The following is a 19,917-nucleotide window of genomic DNA, read 5'->3' on the forward strand; positions in this document are numbered from 1 at the left end:
TGAGATTTTAGGGACAAAATTTTGTACATCTCGTGAAAATTTTCTTCATGTGGTTTGCACGTCGAGATACATTGGCAGATTTGCACACGTTTATCCTACCACTTGTTATTCTTGGGTATTAAAAATATTACAACAAATGACAGTAATTTAAACAACGTTAACTTAATAAAATAACGAAATTTTAACGGTAGGCATGTTGACGCGAGTGGACAAATTACAATAAGCTGAATATCTCGCCAAAAACTAATAATCATAAGGGGAAAGAGAGTATGGAAAGTCCGGTGTCTTTTTTTTTTTTTTTTTTTTTTTTTCTTAAGTTGTTACAAAATCAGCCGGCATGCGATGATGCAAACACGAAGAGAAAAAAAAACAAAGAAGCGATAACTAAAAACTCGTATTGATCCGCAGAGTAGACTAGAAGGAGGGGGGGGGTGTTTGTGTGCGACTTTACTGTCTTATAAGAGCTCATCACGACAATATGTACATACACGTATTTGCGTGTGTGTAGAGAAGGAGCGCTATTGTTGGGGTTGTAAAAAAAACTTGAGAACCGTATCTCGTCCTTTTCCTATCAAGATTGGGAATATTATAACCAACTTAATATAAAATTACGCGCAATTACGTAACAAAAACCAACATCAATTGGCACACGAGATAGCATACCTCAACTTTGGATTTTCCATTGAATTAAAATTTAAAAAATAAAATCTTTTTCGTACGTGTAAAGTCGGAACGAACGTTGGGTAGCAAGAGAGCAAATAATAACGTAAGCGCGGAAAAATTCGCCGGCACATGGCGCAACAACAGCCGAGGCTGGACGGACGTGCAGCACAAAGTAATGGCGGCCGTTGTTGGCTCCGCAGACAACATGGCGAAAAAGCTGGGGAGGAAAGTCGTTGAACACAACAGGCGCGCACGAGAAAACGGTCCGACAGCCATCACCGTTACTCGACCTCCCGAGCATCGCTATATGGGTACACGTATAACCGATTTTGCGCATGTAACATATCAATGCTTTTCTCGATCTGGTACAACGAAGGCTCGCTATCGACACTTTCTTATACAAGCTGAGAGTACATTGACCCAATAGTTGTCAACGCGCGACACTGAACAGAGGATAATCGGGAGAGTAGCGTAAAAATAAAAATACACACCACGAGGTTTTTCGTACATTCCAAGTGTCAAACAAACAAACAACGCACATACCTTCAACGGTGGCACAGTCTTCTCAGTTTTATCACAGAGTGCCCAGGATGACGGGTCCTGAGCAGGATTCGGAACCGCGTGTGCAGCTCCGGCACGCCTTCGCCCAGTGGTTGCTTTAGTAGAGCTGACAGCTATGCGCCTGTTGTACCCTATAAACCTCGAATGAATCAGGAGTCTCTCTCTCAGTCTTGTCCGCAAGTCCGCACGCGTCTCACGTCCAGCGTCGTTTACAAGTCGTGGCTCTGGGCTCTCTGTCAGCCTCTGTCTCTGTCTATGTGGTTGGCCCCTGCGCCAGCCTTACTGCTGCTTCTTGCGCCGTAGACGAGTGCGCAGCCCTTTCGCGTCCTGGTCCTGCCAGGAGCGTAGCGAGTTATACTTATTTCCTTTGACGTTCCTTTCTCTCTCAAGCTTATTATTTCTTAACGATATGGTTTTCGTCGTGTATATTTTTTTTTCCTTTGTTTTTCAGCTTAAAAACTAATGAACAACATGCAATGACTTTTTTTGCCAAAACGGCTATACGGAGCTTTTTGTCGTTGAAAGTGCTGAGCTTTGAGGAAACAATGAGCGCAGTGTACGAAGCTGCGACGTTAGGGAAATATCGATTTATATGACCAGGATTATACGTATAGAAGGGTTTCCTTTTTTCCTTTATTTTTTGGGTTCCCCGTCCTCTCTTGCCTGCTTGTTTTATATTTGCACTGTATGTACCCAATTTCGGCTGTACATGTGCAGTCTGAAGAGGAAACCTTTGTTCTGCCCGTGCATGTGTACGTGGGACCCTCTTTCTATACTATATACGTGTATTTGTATGGGGTTAGATGAGTTAAAGATACATACATGTATATCACACGTTCGCTGAAGTATGTACGTGTATATTACGTGTATTGTACCAATTGTATCATTGTATACGTCCCAACTTCGTCTCAACTTCCAACAACTCAACTCAACACGTGCTGAAGAAATTTCGAGACTCTTTTCTCGGAAGGTTTTACGATTAAACTTGCTTTGTTCTCTATACCGCAAATTCTATGAATCGTGGCGTGGTTTGTATTTCAACACTAATGAAAACGTGAAACGGTTGAATTTAAGAATATTACAGATTTTGTCATATTTTATTTTTTTCATAATTTACAAAACGTTCTGCAACACTTGATTGCGGTACGTAACGATTTTTGCAATAATTTTTCCACGTCAAATGCGCACAAATAAAATGTTTAATACGAAGCCACGTGTTCCGTTCCCTGAAGACCAACGAAGTAAATTTATCTTTGTATGCTATACTCGAGGTGAAAAATGGCGGTACTATGTTCCTGATTTACTTCGAAGTTACTTCATGCATTTAGCTTATACACAAAAGAAAAACCCTGATCAACTTAACATTGTCTACAATGTGATTTTTCCATCAAGTGAAACCCAAAATTTGATTGTCATTGATTGTGTACCCAGTAATATCAACAAATTGTTATCAAATTGTGTTATATTAATACCAACATTTATTGTACGATTTGTTTTATTTATTTATTTTTTTTTTTTTTCTTTTTTTACAATGTAAGAACGTAAAACCTCGAGATTTCATGCATTTCGTTGCATGAAGAAAATGCTGCAACGAGCCAGGTGTGGGAATTTTGTGAGCTAAGCTTTGTTCGTAGTTCGTATACTTGAATGTGTGTAACGTAGTGTCGTTAGGTACGTTATAAAATATGTATGCCAGCGTACATTTTTGTTTTGCTTCAGTGACGTGGGACTGATTTGATGCCAGATGGTTTCTATGTGTAAAATTCAACTTCAAGTACTTATAAAACCAAACACCGCGCAAAACCTAAAGAAATTTTTGAAAAGTATCAACTGGTTAATTTTCTCTTCTTATTACCGTAAAAAACGATTTTTACATATTAATGACTTACTGACTCACATAAATGTTTGTGAGAATAACAAAACAATCAAATTAAAGTAGGCTTTATTTTACACATAACCTGTAACGAAATATATTTTCATGAGAACATAGTGGTGATCAAAAAATTCGAAACAACGGACCACCTACTTAATGCAGTGAAATAAAAATAGATATTCTTTGTCTCAAATCCTGCAGAAGGACACACAGTTAATTATTCTTCCTTTATAAAAAAAAACTAATCGAATTTTTTTTTTGTATCTATATTTTATAAAGCATTACAGAGCAGTAAATTACTGAAAAATCAAAAGAAAACAAATTTATTTCATTATTATCATTTTATAAATAATTTTTTTCCACTATATAGACAAGCTAAATTTATTCGAAGTTTTTTATTTTAAAATAATATATTAATATTTACAGTCAAATTTTTTATTGGTGTGATGGTACGAAATAAACTTTGACCGTCGTATTTATCAACTATATTTTTACTTACCTACAAGCGATGACTGAACTGATAATATAAGTAAGTAATCATACAGGAAGGAGATACCAAAAGCAGTTTAGAACAGACGGATTTCTAATAGGTGGTGATTTTACTTGAAACACTCAAATTACTAAGATTATGCACATGAAATATCATATTTTAAAAATATGTTTCACAAAACTTTCTTTTTTGTAATTATGAGCACGCAATATTGATTTTTACTACACTATTGTAACTGTGTGTAGCTCCACGACTCGAATGAAAATTAGTTTCTGTATATTATCTACAAATTAAATTATCCACAATAAAGACTATGTTTCAACCTACGAATTTAACTAAAGTAAACTGGATAATCAAATTAAAAATTTTAAATTCATTTCTGACGCGTGTCTATGCATTTTAAATAACTAAAAAAAAAAAATACTTTCCTCACAATACCAGCATTAGGAAAAATTTATGCAAAACGGTCGTCTTAACATATTTTACATGTACAATAATTTGCAATGTTCTCAACGCAAGTGGACATTTACAATAAATAAAAAAATAAAAAAATTTAGATAAACAAAAATAAAAGATAAATTAATATATAAGTTAAAGAAAAAAAAGACAAACCCAGAAAAAAAAAATTTTATGAATAATAAACAATAAAACATAGTCAACAATTGTAATAATTTTCCTTGAATGCTCGAGTTCAACATATTTAAATTTACCGCAAGTATGAAAATGTCTTTTTTTTGCAGGCTATAACTTCTTATCTAGAATCTAAAATTTAGCGCAAATACTCACTGGGACAAAAAATAATTGTTCCTTTTACTGTAAATACCCACTGTTTCCATCATGATCAACTAAAAAAAAAAAAAAACTTTGTCATCTCGTAAAAAACCCATTCGACAATTATAACGTTTACGTTATCTACGAATAGCAAATTGTTGTCACTTCCTGAAGGATAAAAGCACTGCACGTTAAGAAATGCTGCATCATGTGTACACACGCGGAATAAGTTATGCTTGGTTGGTACAGAGATGTCCTTGCACAGGTAAGGTAGATCTTCAAAGCAACGCGGGTGAACCAGAGATGTCTCTGCTTCGTTCGAAACTTTAAGGAAATCAGGTCTAGTAATTTTCAACCAGGGTAGGAAGAAAACAGACAATCTTTTCATAACAATCAATGGGGAACAGGTATTTGCTTCCAAAGATTGGAAGTTTCTGGGATTGCATCTTGACCAGAAGCTTAAATGGGATAAACACATCTGTTTTTTAAAAAAAAGGTGTAACCTACCAATTAACATAATAAGTTGCCTCACAAGAACATGGTGGGGGGCAGACCCAGACCTGCCACACAGTAAAAAAGCTTTACTAGCGAATTGTAAAAATTTACTAAATAAAATAATGTAAAAGTACAATTTTTTTTGCAAAATTACAAAAATTTTCGTAGTTGTACAAAATTTTTGTAATTTCACTAGATTTTATGTTGGACAGAACTGCGACCCATATTAAATGTAGTAAATATACAAGTCAGTTTGTAGTCCATTTTACAACTTCCTTAGTAATTTTAATACTGCGTAATAGTAAGTTTACAATCTTTTTGTAAAATAAGCTAACGGTATGTAAATGGATTTACGAATAAGATACAATATACAGTCTATACATAATACATATATCCAGGCACGAGGCACAGAGGCTGCGCATTGTGAATGTAAAATATTGCGAACACAAAAGTAAGTATAAAACAACTTTTACAAGATTTAACAAAACACCACGAAGTGCTATCGCAGGCTTGCAGCTGCTCTCGGTTTTCAGTTTATTAGTGATATTCGTCGATATCGCAATGTAAGTTTCGTTCTTTCAGTTATTGTTTGCAAACTAGCGAATTACAGTTTCAAAAGTAAGGTTACAATAATTGAAGTTAATGTACAGATTGTAACAACGAATAGTTCTATTGTTACTCTAATAATTTTTAAAAGTTTTTATTTTATTTAACGTCTCAGTAGATTGTAAGACATTAACAAAAAAGTTTTACGTTTAAGTTATCAATACAAAATAAGATTCAGAAGGAAAAAAAAAAAAAATATATTTTTCATAACGATTTGTAACCTTTTTCCCGAAAAATTGTAAGACAATTTTCAGATTGTTGTTAATCGTAATAAAATTTCGTTCTTTATTCTCACTGTAGACTGAATTTATTTATCCATTTACAATTTAATTTCAAAAAATACTACAGAAGGTGTAAGTCACGCCCTCTATCATTAGTAAACTTACTATTCAAGTGTTTTTTTTACTACTGCAGTTGTACTTATACAAGCGCACCGTAATTTTACAAACGATATTGTAAAGTCACTACTGCATTTGTAAAAGTACGGCCGAAACATCAGTCGTACTCTAGTATTACAAGCGTCGTTGTAAACTTACCACCCTTTTGTAATATTACATTTTTTTTGTAAATATACTACATTTCATATGGGTCGCATTTCTGTCCAACATTAAATCTAGTAAATTTACAAAAAAATTTTTACTGTGTACTTACCTTATATAAATCTCTTGTTCGTCCAATTCTAGAGTACGGTGGCTTCCTCTTTTCACCGTGCTCTGAAACTCTGTTGAACAAATTACAAATTATTCAAAACTCAGCCATCAGGAAGGTCTTAGGCTTTCAGAAGAGTACCCCAATTAATGTCTTAACTGCAGAATCAAAAATTCCCTTTTTAAATAGCAGATTTCAATACTTAGCGCACATCTACATCCTTAAAAAATGGGCTATAAAAGATAATCCTATTATCAAAAGTATAGATTTACTCTGCAAACTATCAAACGATTACTCCTTTGAATTTAATTTCCGGAAATCCTTACTGGTCAAGTGCTATGAGGAATGTTGGCATTTTGAACCTATTGTTATCCAATCCAAAAATTTACTTAAGTTTGAATCACCTTATAATAACAATTTTGCACTCCTGGATATTGATCTGCTCTCGGGCAATAAAATGGTAACATCACCCAATCCCAACCTGGAGTTTTACAATCTCTTTCCACCCGATGACCAAGTAGAATACATTTTTACAGATGGCTCTAAATCCTCACTGGACGACGATTTCAAATCTGAATGTGGTTTTGCTGTTTGGTGTGAGAAACAGAAATATACTTGCTCATACAGAATCTCAGACTACAGTTCAATTTTCACTGCTGAAGCCATGGCCATTATTCAGGCCATCAACCTAATCTCTAAAAACAATGACCAGGAGTTTAAAATATTCTCTGACTCACAGAGTGTTTTGAAAGCTTTGAAAGCCTCCAGAGGCTTGGACCAAGAATCGGTACTGATTATTCAATTAAGAAACAAAATCGTGGAAGCGGTAGCCAAGGTGAAAATAATTAAATTAATTTGGATACCTTCTCATGTCGGTATTCGGGGTAATGAGGAGGCTGATCTGTTAGCAAAATATACCTCTAATAAGGGGATCCTTCTGGATGAGGCGATTCCTAATTCAGATCTTTTTGGACTGTTTAAATCCAAATGTCAATATGATAATGAAACCAAACTAAAAGAGCTTGCACATTCTAAGGGAACAGAGTATTTCAAATTCTATCACACTAGGTACAAGTTCCCATGGTTTCGAAACTCAGACTTTGACAGGAAGTCGATAGTTATTTTTAACAGAATGAGAAGTGGCCACATGTCCCTTAATTATTACTTGTATAAATATCATGTTACAAATAGTGATCTATGTAAATGTGGTGAAACACTAGACACAATTGACCATGTATTCTGGCACTGTCGACTATATGAAAAGGAAAGAGCCGTTATGCGGGATAAGCTAAAGAATCTAGTGACATTTCAAGAAATTGGCAACTTTTCCATGATTTTTATGCTAAGTGTTATGGATAAAGATATGCTGAGAATATTAGCAGAATTTATTCATGGGGCTAAGCTGAGCATATAATGGTTTATATTTATACTTAGGAGCTATAGAGGTATATATTATACTAACACTAAATTCCATTCAGTTCTAAAAGAGAAATTTTAGTTACTTAATCTTACTTAACAATAGTTAATAATTTACTTAACAGATCACTTAAGTTAAAATGTATGGGTCTACTAGACTCACAACGTTTTGCAATTTGTATTTATGTATAACCTTATGCATTGTTCATAACTATTTAGTTTCCTTCTTATGTAAAACTTTATTTATTGTATTTAAAAAGGGCGCCTTTATACTCCATTAATTTGATATGTATATATCATATGTATATATATGTAATGGATTTAAATGTGTAATATAATTTTAATTGTATTTGTGTTATGGCAAAAATGTACTCAAACTGCCAATAAAAATTTTATTCAATCAAAATCAATCAAGCACAAACTTACAAACTTTTAACTATATCACGCGAACGTTTCCTCCGAACTCGAGCAGTGAAAAACTATAACTAGAAAAAAAAAACCGAAAACGGTACGGCACAGATCACGCAAATTTGACTTTGTAAAAATTAAAAAAATCATTAGTGACTTTTCAATATTTCACAAAATAGCGAAAACAGCCATAATGACCCTTTTTCTTTTTTCTTTTTTTTTTTTTTTCATTTAGTCGTCAGAGCGAAAAAGCTCCCTGGGCGAAACGCTTCAAACCAATCACCATCAGAGGAGCATGCATTTATATCCAGCAACACTTGTGAGAGGTGAAAAACAAAAGTACAACCCCATACGAGGGAATGGGTGGACGAGCGACAGTAAATGAGGATAAATTCGGAGACCCGGGCAACGGAGAGAAAAGAAACGTCGTGCAGGGAGAGCGAAACGAGGAAAAATCGAACAAAGGATCCGGCTTTGGTTGCCGCACCGCCGCGTAAAAATTCTCCGCAGAGAGAAAGAAGAAGAGACGGCGCGGAGAGGTATAGAGTGAAAGACGAGAAGGACGAAGAAAGGGCGCCTCCCCTTCGGCCGGGGAAAGCCGGTCCCCCGGGACGAGAGAGTGGGGCTGTGCCCCTTTTTTTCCTCCTGAGTCTCCTTCTTTCGCCTTATCTCCTCCTCCTCCTCCTCCTTCGCCTTCTAGGCTTACACCTCGTTGATAACGATGAGCCTCTCTTTCCTTCTCCCTATGTTCTCTCCTTTTTTGCTCTCTCTCTCTCTCTATTTTTTATTTGGCCTTTCGGGCTGGAAATGACGTAAGCAGCTCGGACTTCTCCATCTCTCCCGTTTTCCTCGGTCACTGATTGGAGTTGATCGCATCCATACCGACGCTCGAGCGCGACTCCAATCGGGAAAGCCTCCGTACCTATACATGTCATTGGATCGACGATCGGCAAAATCTTATGCCTTTCGGCTGGTGTACAATTAATTACAAAATGCACACGAGTTCTTGCGCTCACGATGGATCATCTCTTTATTTTTCCCCTCGGGTTCTTTATCCTTTACGTCCATCATTCCTTTCGCACAGCAAGCGAAACACTTTTTTTTTTTTTTTTTCTTGTGTCTCCTGCAGCCGTGAATGTTATTCCTCGATCATCCCCCTTCCGTTAAAAATCAAACGAAAGGCGGGACCTTTTCGTCTTTGTCTCTCTTTCGCGTGAGGCCGAAAAATGACACCGAAGATCGACACTCGATCGAGAGTAAAAATAAAATATGCAGTTCGGACCTCCAGGGGAAAAATTATCGTTGATGCCCGGTAATGAAATACACGTCGCAGTCTCGGCGCGTATGGAAAAATGAAGAAAGGAATGGCACACTAAATTTAGCAAAATCAAGAGAAAAAGAAAGAAAAAAAAAAAAAAAAATTCACTCAATCTCGACCGCGTGATCGGCATAATTTGCGAAACAAATCGCCCAAAAGGGCCCATGTGTAATACACGTACAGACTCGGCACGTAGCCCGAGGGTATGAACATATGCATCTCGGGACCCGAGCGGCCATAAAACTCCTCCAGCCGGACGTACCTTGGATGCCAGAGCCCTGACAATCCCATCAGTCGAATTTGACTATCGGTACCCACGGAAATTTGCACGAGTCGACTTCCGGTGCGGACCTATATGGGAAGCGTGGCCTCCGTGCAACTCCGTCGTTGTAAAATAAGATCGTCTGCCATGTGTAGTTCAAGAGAAAAAAAAAAAAAAAAAAAAAAAAAAAATCGGTGGAAAAATCGGTCGAATCCGTTACTCTTGTATACATATTATGTATGAAAAGTGCAACTAATTAAAGCATATAACATACAACTCTATAGATCTGCCGTATTGGTACGCTCGATGATAACAACGGCCGCATTAACGGCTACTCGGGTGTGTTAATCGCTCGTTATATCGGTACATCGCTCGAGCCTACGGGAGACGCAAACGAGGAATGCAGATATCGCCGTGTTATGGACCTGATTTTTCAATGTTCAGTATTATCCCTGTTGCAAGTACATCTCTGTATACTGTGGGCCTTTTTTTATCCAGATAAATCGACAATTTTCTTAAAAAAAAAAAAAAAAAAAAAAATTCCCCCCCCATCATGATACATCGGAAAAACGCCTTTCAGGAGCAAACGGAAACAACATCGGCTCTTGGCCCTTGCTCGGAAAATAATTTTATCGCGTACAGCGAGCAAAAAAAAAAGTCACCTCTAGTTTTTACTTTTTTCACGTCCCTCTTGCTCCGGCGTCACCGACCCCCTTTTCATCCTCCGAAGACCCGCAGAGCTATATTATATGCACGAAGAAACGGAGCTCGCGAACCCTTTTTATACTCCCTCTTCTGTACAGTCTCGTCTCCTCTGCTCTACCCTTAAAAGGAAAGCCCTTTCCATTCGTACGTCCGTACACGGGTACGCCTCTTTTCCCACTCATCGGTTTTACATGTGCAACGTACGTATGGATGTCGCGTAGCTCATCGCATCGCGTTCGCGAAAGATAAAAAGAGATACGGGTGTTAGTCGGGGAGAAAAAAAAAAAAAAAAAAAAAACATAAGGCTCGGGTAAGTATAAGAGCGCGCAAACGAGCGACAATGACAAAGCTAACGGCACCTTTGTAGGTCAAAGCGAGGTATATAACTCCGTATACTACCTACCGATGTAGTATATACACGCGGCAGCGAGGCCGCGAGCGAACCGAGAGGACAAAGATCGGTGCACGGAGAGGGAACGGGAGAGAAAGAGGAGCGGAAAGGAGATGAGGAGGCTATAACTACATACTACTGCGATGCGCGGCTGCGCGCGAGGGCTCTGGTTCTCTCTCTCTCTGTTCTCTCCGTCTTCTGTCTCTCCTCTCGTTTGTATATTATGTGTATAAGAAAGAGAGAGGGAGAGACGGTGTACGCGACCGGTTCCGTGAAAAATCGGCAGTTGGTTATTTATATGGGAAAACTTTAAGGGCATTTCGTCCTTTGATGGTGATTGTTTTTTTTTTTTTTTCTCCTTTTTTTCCATAGGATTGCACGTGCCATGTGAATCTGGAAAATTGTCTTTTCTCCGTAGCATAGTTCATGCCAAGTGGAAATAATACGTGATGGGAAGCAAAGCTTGTGAAAAGAATTTTTTTTTTTTTTTTTTTTTATGTTTTTCAGAGTGTTACAGATCAAAGGGTAAAAAGAAAAAAAGAAAAAAAAAAAATTATGAATGTAATACTTATTTTACATGAAACTACCGTATAAGTTCAATGACATTCCGAAAATGAGCGATGTATGTACCTAATATTATAATACTATAGTGTTATCTTGGAACATAATTATGAAGTAATTGTATTTTAAGTGCGTCCGAAAGTTTCATTGACTATACGCATAACGCGTTTTGATAACATCGAGCCAAAAATACATTTCATTGACTATTTTTAATACATTTATCTGGTGTCAGGAGAAAATGAATTAAGATGTATAGCCGTTAAATGGCCCCTTTTCGTGCTCTACAATATTTTCGTGGAGTCTTATCTATAAAGACGACCAGTGTGCCTTTTTAATTGTTTCTTAATGTATTGGATAACTAGGCTGCGACTGTAATGCGTTAATCGCTCATTTTTACAGTCAATGCCCAAACACTCATTTTATTTTTTATTCATAACCGTTAAAATTAATGACTAAAGTTACCTGCGCAATTCTGATTTTTTTTTTTTCAATTCTGCAATTTTAGTTTACTAGTGAATTTTGTTCTTTTATAAAATTTGTTAAAAATATTAATCATTGCGTAATGAAGATCTTAGCACGCTCTATATATTACTTTAATTTTTTTATTGAAATAAACTTCGATACAATTTTTATTAAAAATGTTATGTATTGTTTGTATATCGGAAAAAATTTTTGAATATTGCTTGTAGAACACTATTTAACAAATTTTTTGTTTTGCAATTACAATGCGTTGCAGTTTGAAAGAAAAAATTCTTTGAAAAAAAAAAAAAAAAAAAAAAAGGTATTTAAATGTTTGATTTCGAGTTCTCTTCAACATAATCTAATATCTATAATCAATTTCAGTTATTGGGCCAAAAAAAATTGTTTGTCTTAATATTTACGTTCTTAATAAAATAAATAAAAAACTACTTTGGCATCAAAAAAATGCAATTTATTCGAAAGAAAAAAAAAATTTTTTTTGAAAATGTTTTAGAATTTATAAAAAAAAAATTATGCCTCATGTGTGTAGATATTTAAACAATGGTCATAACAAGCTCGAAAAATCTAGTTATTAATAAAGTTTTGAACCTCAAATAGGTTACTCATGCATATGGCTAAACTTTTTACAAAAATAATGTAATGTCACGTTTCCACCCAACTCGTAATTACTTTTCTTATATACATGAAATTTCAGGAAAAATACCACTTTTGTAGATAACAGCTCTGATAAGCAGTGGGACATGCAACTTAATGACATTTTAATTAATGTTTTTATGAATCAGCCAGTATAGAAAGAAAGAAAGAAAACAAACAAAAAAAAAACAAAAACAAAGTGACTAAAATTTTCAGGTGATTTTTCGTGGATTCGCTCGTGATGCTGCGAAGCGAAAGGTGTAGGTATATATAAGAGAAGCAAGAGCAGAGAGAGCGTGTAAAAGGAAGGAGAGAAAGAGAAGGGAGAGAAGAGCGCAGTAGTAAGTATAGTAGTAGGTGGGAGAAAACGAGGGAGTGGAAAGCGGCGTATGTATGTATACCTATGTATATACACGCGCATGAGAGAGAAAGACCGAGCGCGCATGGAGAGAGAGAGAGAGAGAGAGAGAAGGGAACGAGGAGAAAGAGTGTACAACCAGAGAGTAGACTGACACACGCGCGAGAGAAGACTCGAGGAGAATATCGGGGTCCACAACAAAATCGCTTAATCGCTTCGCGCCACCGTAAGCGCTAGCACGCGCCTCTTTCTCTCCTTATTCTGAGCTTGCGTCGTGCACGTATCGAGTATACAATATCATAAACAAGTATCTTTCGCTCTAAGAGTTTCTTTCTCAACATCGTTAACTGAAAATATATACTTATCAGTGTATTATTACATACCTCATTTATGTGGCGTTCGTTCGCCTCTGCAGTGCTTCAGTGTTTCGATTGCTAATGTGTCTTTGAGTAGGTCTTTTATACTTAATGATTCTCTTTTTTCGCGCGAGTGTATAACATAACTTACCTATATAAGTATTCTGTTGCTGCTGATCAAGTTGGTTTTGTCGTATACCTACACTGAGTGACAGTTGGAACATTCCAAGGGATTTGAAACGAATACAAGTGAACAGTGGGTGATTATCGTTGTGTGCGCTATCTTTAGTTTGTGATTTTTGTTTTGTTTTCATAGTTGATGACGTGAGTGGTTTCAGTTTTTTGTTTTGTTTCTTTTCGTTACAATCGGAGAAGAACAGAAGAGAAATAGAAAAAGGGTTCTAACTGCGAGACGCTGGTTGTTCCCGTGAAATATACTTATACATACATATACACAAAGAGCAGAAGTAAACACCGAGAGACACGTCGCCTTACATCCTTGCCAAACTCTGGTGAGTGTAATTTCAATTTTTTTTTCTTTATTCCAAGTAAAAAGAAATCCCAACGGTCACGTCTGTTTCCCGCGAACGGAGTGTTTTTTTTTTCATCCTTCGATTTTTGTTTGCTCTACTTACATGTTTGGTAGCATGTGTGTACGTATATATGTGCGGTAGTGCTGCTGCGTTGATACGGAACTGTCTGCTACACATTGTGTTTGTTTTATTTTCAATTTGCGCGCAAGTATATTTCATACACTGCATCGGTTTAGTGTCTTTTTTTCGTGGTATATGATGGTGTTGAGCGGCGTGCCTAAGTTGTGTTTCGTTAAAAGCACAGTTTTTCGGTTTCATTGTTTTTTGAAAAAAAAAACAAAAAAAAACCAGTCTTTGTCAACATTTTTGTGAGTACTTGTTTCTAAGCTGTAAAGGGTCGAATAAAAACAGACGTGATTTCGTTGTTCGTGACAAAAAAAAATGTCACCGTCACACTTTGACAGCTATATCTTGTGTATGTATGAATTAAAAAAAAAAAAACTCAACACACCTGCTGCTGCAGTATCATACAATAGCATTAAATTTTTATTTGCATCGTCTATGGTCGCCATTTGCTTTTGTGTTTTACATTTTTTGTTTTTTTTCTTCCTACAGATAAACAGCCTCATAAAACCAACAACAACACCCATCATCACAACACTTTGGCTTTGCACAGCTTTCTCTCGTTCGTCCTCCTCCTTTTGTTTGACACACCGTGGCTTCGGTCAATAACACACATGACGATCGGCGCACCACAGCCGGACCAACAACGAGAACAGAAGCAACGTCAATCACGGCGGCGCCGCTAAAATAAAAAAGCGCGAGCCCGTAATGTACGCGCTTGATGTATGCGCGTGCGTTTAAAAGAGATGAATAGCGAGTAAAGCGGTGAAAACGGGACTCCTCGAGGATACCAGTACTGGTGCGCCGAGTCGCGTGACCGCGCACAGCATGGTCAGGTACGAGATTTCTTTTTCTTTTTTTCTTTTTTGTTATTGTTCGTTTCCCCCCCCCCCCCCCTAAAACCGTATTTTCGGGCGGGTTGAAACAGTCTTTTCGGCTATGAGTTTAACGGCGCAACGGGTCTTTAACTTTTTTTCCTTCCTACAATCAAGTTTAGGTATGTAAGTGTAATTGTAACATATAACTATGGAAATTGCATTTGTCAAAGTGGCATCATCTACGTTTTGTATGTTCATTTGACAGGTTGTTTACCGCGCTGCGCCATGTCGATACAGCGTAATGTATATATATTTTTTTTTCCACATCCAAGTGCTCATTGTCAAAGAATTAAGCATGAAAGGTGCATATAAAGATGGAGAATCGCGTTTATTCGCCGCAAGGGCACGCACACGCGGAAACGAGGCTACTTGATGCTTAAAAGGACGACCAAGGAGAAGCCCACAGAAACGTCCTGCGCGCGTTTCCAATTTTGTTGGAAATCCTTCCTCTCAGCTGCAGTTGCCTCGTCATTCCCAGCGCGTCTCACCTTCGAGTCCATCCGCGTGCAAGTATTTTTGCGCAATCTTGCATCGGATTTCTCAAAAAGAACGAGGGGAGGACAATAAAGCTCGAGAGAAACAATCTCTCGCAATTGCGACATCACTTTATCAACCGCACATCTTTCTCTACTTTAGTTTTTATGGTGAAAAAAAAAAAAAAAAAAAAAACGTAGTCTCAAAGGCCCACTTTGCTTTTAAAATGGCAAAACGCGCGTCGTCTCCAGCATTTAAACATGCGATTGTATATCTACACACGCGAGAGGTCTCCATCGCGCACCCATAAAAACCTGAATGCCGAGGCGCAGGTCCAAAACAAACCTTCCTGACCCAATTTCAAGCAGGGAACATTCACGTATACCCACATGTGTGTGTGTGTGTGTGTGTGTGTGTGTGTGTGTGTATACGTATAAAAACAACGAACTGCCGCGTGCATTGGCCTTTAAAATGAATCGGGCTGAGTCTTCCATCCGATGCTACTTGTACGTGGTTTTTTTTTTGTTTTTTTCTTCATTCATTTCGCATGGGGTCCTTTTGGCAGTATTTTTCGTTTGGCCCGACAATAGGTCTTAGTGGTCTTTGGATATCAAATTGGTGATAACATGAGATTTTTGTATTTCCGCATCGCTTTCAACAAATGAGCTTTGGGACATCGCTAAAGTTAAATGTCCCCTGGCAATAAATTAAATGGTCGAATCTTCCAGATACATTTTCTATACATACATATCATTAAACAAAAAAAACTCTTGGCAACACATGTAACATTTCGCCCAACAGGGAAAATATTACCGTAAACGAACAAAAAATAATAATAATAATAATGGTAATAAAACAAAGAGCCTAAATACATTATAAAAAAAGTCAAAGACCAGATTTTCAAAAGTACATGGGGATCCGGAACGAGAGGAGAGATAGTTCGAAAGGACCCGTTATTTTAGCAATACGGCATCACAATAATATGCTCGAATTATCTGCTTAGTGCATCACAGATAGGTAAAAAAAAATGTCACGACTGTGCAACACAAAAAAAAAAAAAAAAACTGTCGCAGCTCAACCCACGAGGTTCAATGGCTCTCTCCGTTGAAACGCTCACCGCAGCTCTCTTTAATTCGATTCAGGGGATAAATAGGGAGCAAGTTGTTCTCTCTCTCTCTGTTGGCAGGATACACGTGTTCGCGCTGTTGAACAAGGATCGCGTGTCACCCCCCTACCCCCTCATTCAATACGCGTGCATATATATATATACAATGTATCGCGAGCGACACTCTACGAAGTAAGTACCTATACTGCATCAGCGATTAATATACGCGCGCTCGCTTGATAAAGGTATACACTACAATTAGGTATGCGTGTAATTTTTTTGGGGCTTCGTCGGAGTTTGCTTGCACTCCCGGAATCAACGGAGAAACGAAAAGCAAGTGAATAAAATAATAAAATAAATAATCTGTGCATGAGTTACCGTGAAACAGAAAAAAAAAAAAAAAAAAAAAAAAAAAAAAAGAACTTACGATCTGTATTTTTGGCAAAGTTAGAGAAAAATCTCAAGTAAGGACGCTCGGGTGTCTCGAGCGATGGGGTTGGGATTTTTAAGAACGGGGGAGAAAAGGAAATTGCTGATGAAAACCCGAGCAACTGTAAAACAATAACAATACATCCCGCACATTTGCAGTATAGTGGGGGGGTATAAATATTATATATACGTGTATACGTAAGTGGATATACAGTCACCAGAAGAGAAGCGCATATAGCGGAACAGGAAAGTGGGCCACGAGCGGAAACCAGATTCTGGTGTTTCTTTTGACTGTACGACATTACAACGAGAGAGATATACACGCCAACAATATATTTTATTGTCTCGTAAGAAAAATATGGAGGGGGAGAAGGTGCGACGACCCCCCCACGAGTCGATCACTCTCAATAGGTTTTCCATCATTGATTGCACCCACTGTACGGATTGGATGATAAACAAAGTCATCTGTCTCTCTCTCTCTCTATATATATTTGTATGAAATTATGCAGTAGCTTCTCTTTTTCCCTCATTCGCGGTGTAAGTAAGAGCGGGCAGGGTCTCTGCGCGAGAACGATTTCACGAAGGCAGGTCGCGCGCAGGAATCGAGGCCGCGAGGATACGTATATCTACCATATACATGCACATCTCTCGCTCTTTCTCTTTTCTCGCCCCAGACGTCGCTCTCCTCCTCCTCCTCCTCGTGTTTTCTCTCCTCTCCTCTTTCCATATACATATAACACATACTTATACTTACAGACGCAACGTGTATTCTATATACGTATATACGTGTGTGTATGTATAGCATAAATCGTACGCGCTCGTTAGCGCTGCTGCTTTTTTTCCCCCATCATCATCATCATCCACGCTCCTCTCGACTGCGCTGTTTCTTACTACGTCTTCTCTCGCTCTCTGATCTATCTTGTCCATCTCCGCGCGCTCCACCGCGTGTACTTATACGTGTATAGTATATACCTTCATTTTACAACGTATATGTCTCGCTCTTGCACGGCAAAATAACGACGAGGTTCTCCGTTTCCTCTTATTTGTTGAAAGTCGGAGGAAAAAAATCCATACAATTGTTCAATGCCCTCCCCATCACTGTATATTATCTGTATATGAAATGGGTGTACACAAGCGTGTTTGAGGGAGAAAAAGTGGCCTTTAACTTTTTGTTTTTGTCACAACTGGAGCGATGATACAAATACAAGAATAAGAAATACAATCTCTCCCAATCACTATTATATAAGTATATAATATATACTCTAATAACGACCCCCTTTGCCCTTTGCTCGGGCATCCCTCTCATTTCCGTATAAGCTGAAGCTTTTGAAGATTCTCGTGTGTAAGTATATGGAGGTACTCGTGATGTGCGGTAAATGAGGGAAACGACCAAAATGGGGGGTTGGGGGGGAAGAAGAGAAATCAAACTCGCGCGTTCGCCTGTACAAAACAAAAAAAAAAAATAAATAAACAAATGAAGAAAGAGAGACAGAGGAACAGTTATGTGTGTGCACAAAAACACATTTTCTCTCGGTAATCGCGGTATAGGGTATACACAGCGAAGGCAAATGGTTTTAGTTTTACCTGCACTCGCGAATGTGAGCGCCGATAAAGAGAAACGCCGCTGCTCGCCTAGAAAGCAGGTCTCAGTGAATCTAGGTTACACGCCAACACACACACACACACACACACACACACACACACAGAGAGAGAGAGATAGAGTGTAAGGTATGTATATCCATATATACATACACACACACGAGTCCTTATAGCATTTTTTACCCTTCTCCTCTTTCTCTTTTTGTTCCTCTCTATCTCTTGCGTTTCTTACGCGCTCTCCGTGTGTATGTATACCACCAACAGCAGCAACCGGCATCAGCAGCTTTCTCCCATTCTCTCTCGGCACACGCGCTTTTTTTCGCGCACGAGCCGCGCTCTCCTTTCTCTTGCAGCGCTGTCGTTTTTTTTTTTTTTTGTTTTTTTTTTGTTTTTTTTTTCCTCTCCGTAGGTGTGCATGCATATATATACGTATGTGTACTTGTATATACGAACGCGCGGAGAAACGAAGCTTTTCCGAGGGTTTTCCTGCGTTCTCTTTCGCTTGTGTGTGTACGACACCTGGCAACCTGATTTTCGGAAACAATGTACATACGGCACGGGGTTGCCTCGATCGAGTTGCAGGAGGAGGAAGAGTAAAGGGGAGTCAAAAAAACTACGCTGGTTGCTTGTGGCGTCTCTCGCGTACACGTGTATACCTACCCCCCGTGGTAAGAAAATTTTCATCCCACGAAAGGTATACACCAATCACGTGTGTATACATATAGGAAAAGGAGCTCTCGCCCCGGGAAAACTCTCCTCCTGCAGCGACCGTATAATATATACATTGAGGGAAAAGGGAGCACGGGTGATGTACGTTGTAAAGTACATAAAGGGGGGGGGGGAGAACGGGCTGAACTTGATGGTATATGGTTTCGCGGGCGCGAGAGTAGCAGCGGTGCAGGCGCGTGCGCGCGACCTAGAAATGATTTCGAAAAGACGTTTTCCCGTTCACTCGACGCCGATGCTCCTCTTTCCCGTCTCTCGGTACTCCTCCTCCTTTGCCATCCTTTTTTTTTTCTCTTCTTTTTAGCTCATCTCGCTCTCTCTCTATGTGGTGCATCCGAAAGACGAGGAAATTGAAGTCCCTTGCATTTTATTAATTTTTTTTTCTTTTTTAAATGTACATAATATACACACTACGTATAACTTCTTTTCAAGGGTTATATCAAAAGGGAGCGAGTGCTTTTAATGAATATAATATATACTTTCCGAGCCGCATCTTGCGTGTACTCGAGAAAAAAAGAGGGGGTGCATGGGGGCTCCTTTTTATAAATTACACTCATATCCCACTGCCATGGGATACCTAGGGTGTACTCCCGAGTTGGCCAGCACCAGCGAAATTTTTTTTTTTTTTTTTTTTGTCAACAGCGGGGACACATACACATTTATTAAATTTACGTAGGTCAGTTTTGCGCAAAACTTGGCGTTGCGTTTCACCGTGCGAGACGGCGAGGACAGTGCAGACGGTGAAAGAGGATATCCTGAGCTGTACACGCGTTGACGTATACAGGAGAGAAAGGAAAAGAACAAGTTGGGAGGATGAGCAAAATTAGGGAAAACACCGATGCCACTGTGCAAGTGATGAAAAAAAAAAAAAAAAAAAGAAAAAATAGTATATAATAATAAAATAGTAATTTAATTAATGTAAGTAACGTAGTATATAATAATAATAATAATAAAATAGTTTTTCCTCTTTCAAATACAAAGCACCGCCCGCTAACGATCCCACCTCTCTCCCACCAGTTTTTAAATTTCAAGTTGAAGCTCGTTGAAGCTACCCT

At 38.2% G+C, this 19,917-nt stretch overlaps 3 protein-coding genes across 4 annotated transcripts in view; 2 read left to right on the forward strand and 1 right to left on the reverse strand.

Annotated features, from left to right (window-relative positions):
- Nucleotides 1-1,462, reverse strand: part of LOC106645527 (uncharacterized) — a 207,548-nt gene extending 206,086 nt beyond the window's left edge. The window contains exon 1 of the mRNA XM_089590540.1: nucleotides 1,207-1,462. The gene's annotated coding sequence lies outside the window, so the exon portion shown is untranslated. The remainder of the gene's footprint in view (nucleotides 1-1,206) is intronic.
- Nucleotides 793-7,521, forward strand: LOC149375084 (uncharacterized). Its single transcript, XM_089590463.1, has 2 exons — nucleotides 793-835; nucleotides 6,143-7,521. The coding sequence occupies exons 1-2, from the start codon at nucleotides 793-795 to the stop codon at nucleotides 7,519-7,521; spliced, it is 1,422 nt and encodes a 473-aa protein (XP_089446589.1).
- Nucleotides 7,522-12,863: 5,342 nt separating this feature from the next.
- Psq (pipsqueak) overlaps nucleotides 12,864-19,917 on the forward strand; it is a 65,199-nt gene continuing 58,145 nt past the window's right edge. For both annotated transcript variants that reach the window (XM_014351634.3, XM_089590190.1), the window contains exons 1-2: nucleotides 12,864-13,507; nucleotides 14,144-14,487. In XM_014351634.3, coding sequence (XP_014207120.2) covers nucleotides 14,480-14,487 — 8 coding nt within the window. In that variant the 5' untranslated portion in view covers nucleotides 12,864-13,507; nucleotides 14,144-14,479. The remainder of the gene's footprint in view (nucleotides 13,508-14,143; nucleotides 14,488-19,917) is intronic.

The sequence above is a fragment of the Copidosoma floridanum genome, unplaced genomic scaffold (genome assembly GCF_036245765.1).
Source record: "Copidosoma floridanum isolate Cflo_tuat_1 unplaced genomic scaffold, Cflo_Japanese_pri ptg000012l, whole genome shotgun sequence".
In the NCBI taxonomy this organism is placed as follows: Eukaryota; Metazoa; Arthropoda; class Insecta; order Hymenoptera; family Encyrtidae; genus Copidosoma; species Copidosoma floridanum.

Coding starts and splice junctions, on each gene's coding strand:
- LOC149375084 (XM_089590463.1), top strand. CDS start 793: ATGGCGCAACAACAGCCGAGGCTGGACGGACGTGCAGCACAAA. Junction 836..6,142: donor GGACGGACGTGCAGCACAAA/GTAATGGCGGCC, acceptor GTCCAATTCTAG/AGTACGGTGGCTTCCTCTTT.